At 45.7% G+C, this 1,323-nt stretch overlaps 1 protein-coding gene across 1 annotated transcript; it reads right to left on the minus strand.

Annotated features, from left to right (window-relative positions):
- Nucleotides 1-52: 52 nt before the first annotated feature.
- PPTG_23764 (hypothetical protein) lies at nucleotides 53-355 on the minus strand (the record flags this gene model as incomplete). Its single annotated transcript, XM_008912878.1, has 1 exon — nucleotides 53-355. The coding sequence occupies one exon, from the start codon at nucleotides 353-355 to the stop codon at nucleotides 53-55; it is 303 nt and encodes a 100-aa protein (XP_008911126.1).
- Nucleotides 356-1,323: the final 968 nt, after the last annotated feature.

Consider the following 1,323-nt stretch of genomic DNA (forward strand, 5'->3'; position numbering starts at 1 on the left):
GCACCACAAGACAAAACGTACAACACTCCCTACCTTCTGCGCTTCTTCAGTGTTATCGTACTTTGTTGAAGGTCCTCGGTGTGTCTCTGCTGCTGTCGGACTGCTGCTCGTTGCGGAGGGCCCCGCCACCCCCCGCCTGCGGACGCCCCAAGCACGCGTGCGCCGCTCCTGCGTTCTCTTTTCGTTTTTCCGTTGTGTGGACCTCCGTTCGGAATACTGGCGCTCCTCTGCCACGGTTTCTATGTCTTTTTCTCTCCAATTGAATTGGACTTGGAGTTGTATTGGTTATTGGATGAAATACTGCATGTTTCCGCCAATCACGACCGTGTCGGCCACTGTCGGCCAGTGTCGTCATCGTTATTGTACAGTTGCAGATGTCGGAAACCGCATAATTTGCTTCATGTTCCGTAATACACACATATTCGTAATAAACCAATTATCTTTTATTGGGACTAAAACGCAATTTAATTACATGTAAGTAACATTTAATAGAAATGGGAATAATACTATCATCGTACGTAATTATTATGCCAGGACTCAAGGTAGACTTCGTGGTGATTAACTTCTGCAAAGTAGGCGGTCATTATTCCGCACGCAACCTCGAGTTGGTTTTCAATGGACAATCTTGGCAACGATATCATCATGTGATCTCAGATGAGATCAACAATAATGAACACATACCTAACATCTCACGTTGTTGTTTCAAAGAAATACTCCATCAAGGGTACTGCTCAGCAGTGAACACTCTGCTTAATTCGCGAAATTGGTAACATTCGCAGCTATTGACAGCACAAACGCATAAAAAATGTTGGGACGTTTGCATTTTAGGACAGCAGTAGTTTAACCCAGGTAGCGCAGGAACGAACAATGCTGGGAAAGTGTCTTCAGCGATGCCAGGGGCTATCACTAAATATATTCTACTGAAACACAATCAGTGCACCTCAGAATCGTACAACACTGTAGACATATTGGCCGTTCGTGCAACTGGATATGCAACCGTGTTGTGGTTGGTTAATACTTAAGCTGATGAAGTTGACAGTGTTGAAGTGTACTAAACGAGAACTACACACGCAGTCTAGGATGTCCACCGTTCTTACGATCCGCACGGAGAGCTATAAGGTGCTTGACACTGGGAGTTGCCTACCATAGACTGAATATACCTTGTATATCGCTGCATCGCTAATAAAACCTGAGCGCACCAAGCTAGCGACTACATCCCAGAAAAATTTTCGTCTAGAGAAAGCGAACTTGTTCGCACCACGCTCGATTGCCGTGAAGTCTTTTGCTGCTTTCAGATCCCCGCACCCGATCTGGTATTCGTGC

Source organism: Phytophthora parasitica (genome assembly GCF_000247585.1).
Source record: "Phytophthora parasitica INRA-310 unplaced genomic scaffold supercont2.50, whole genome shotgun sequence".
NCBI lineage: Eukaryota > Oomycota > Peronosporomycetes > Peronosporales > Peronosporaceae > Phytophthora > Phytophthora nicotianae.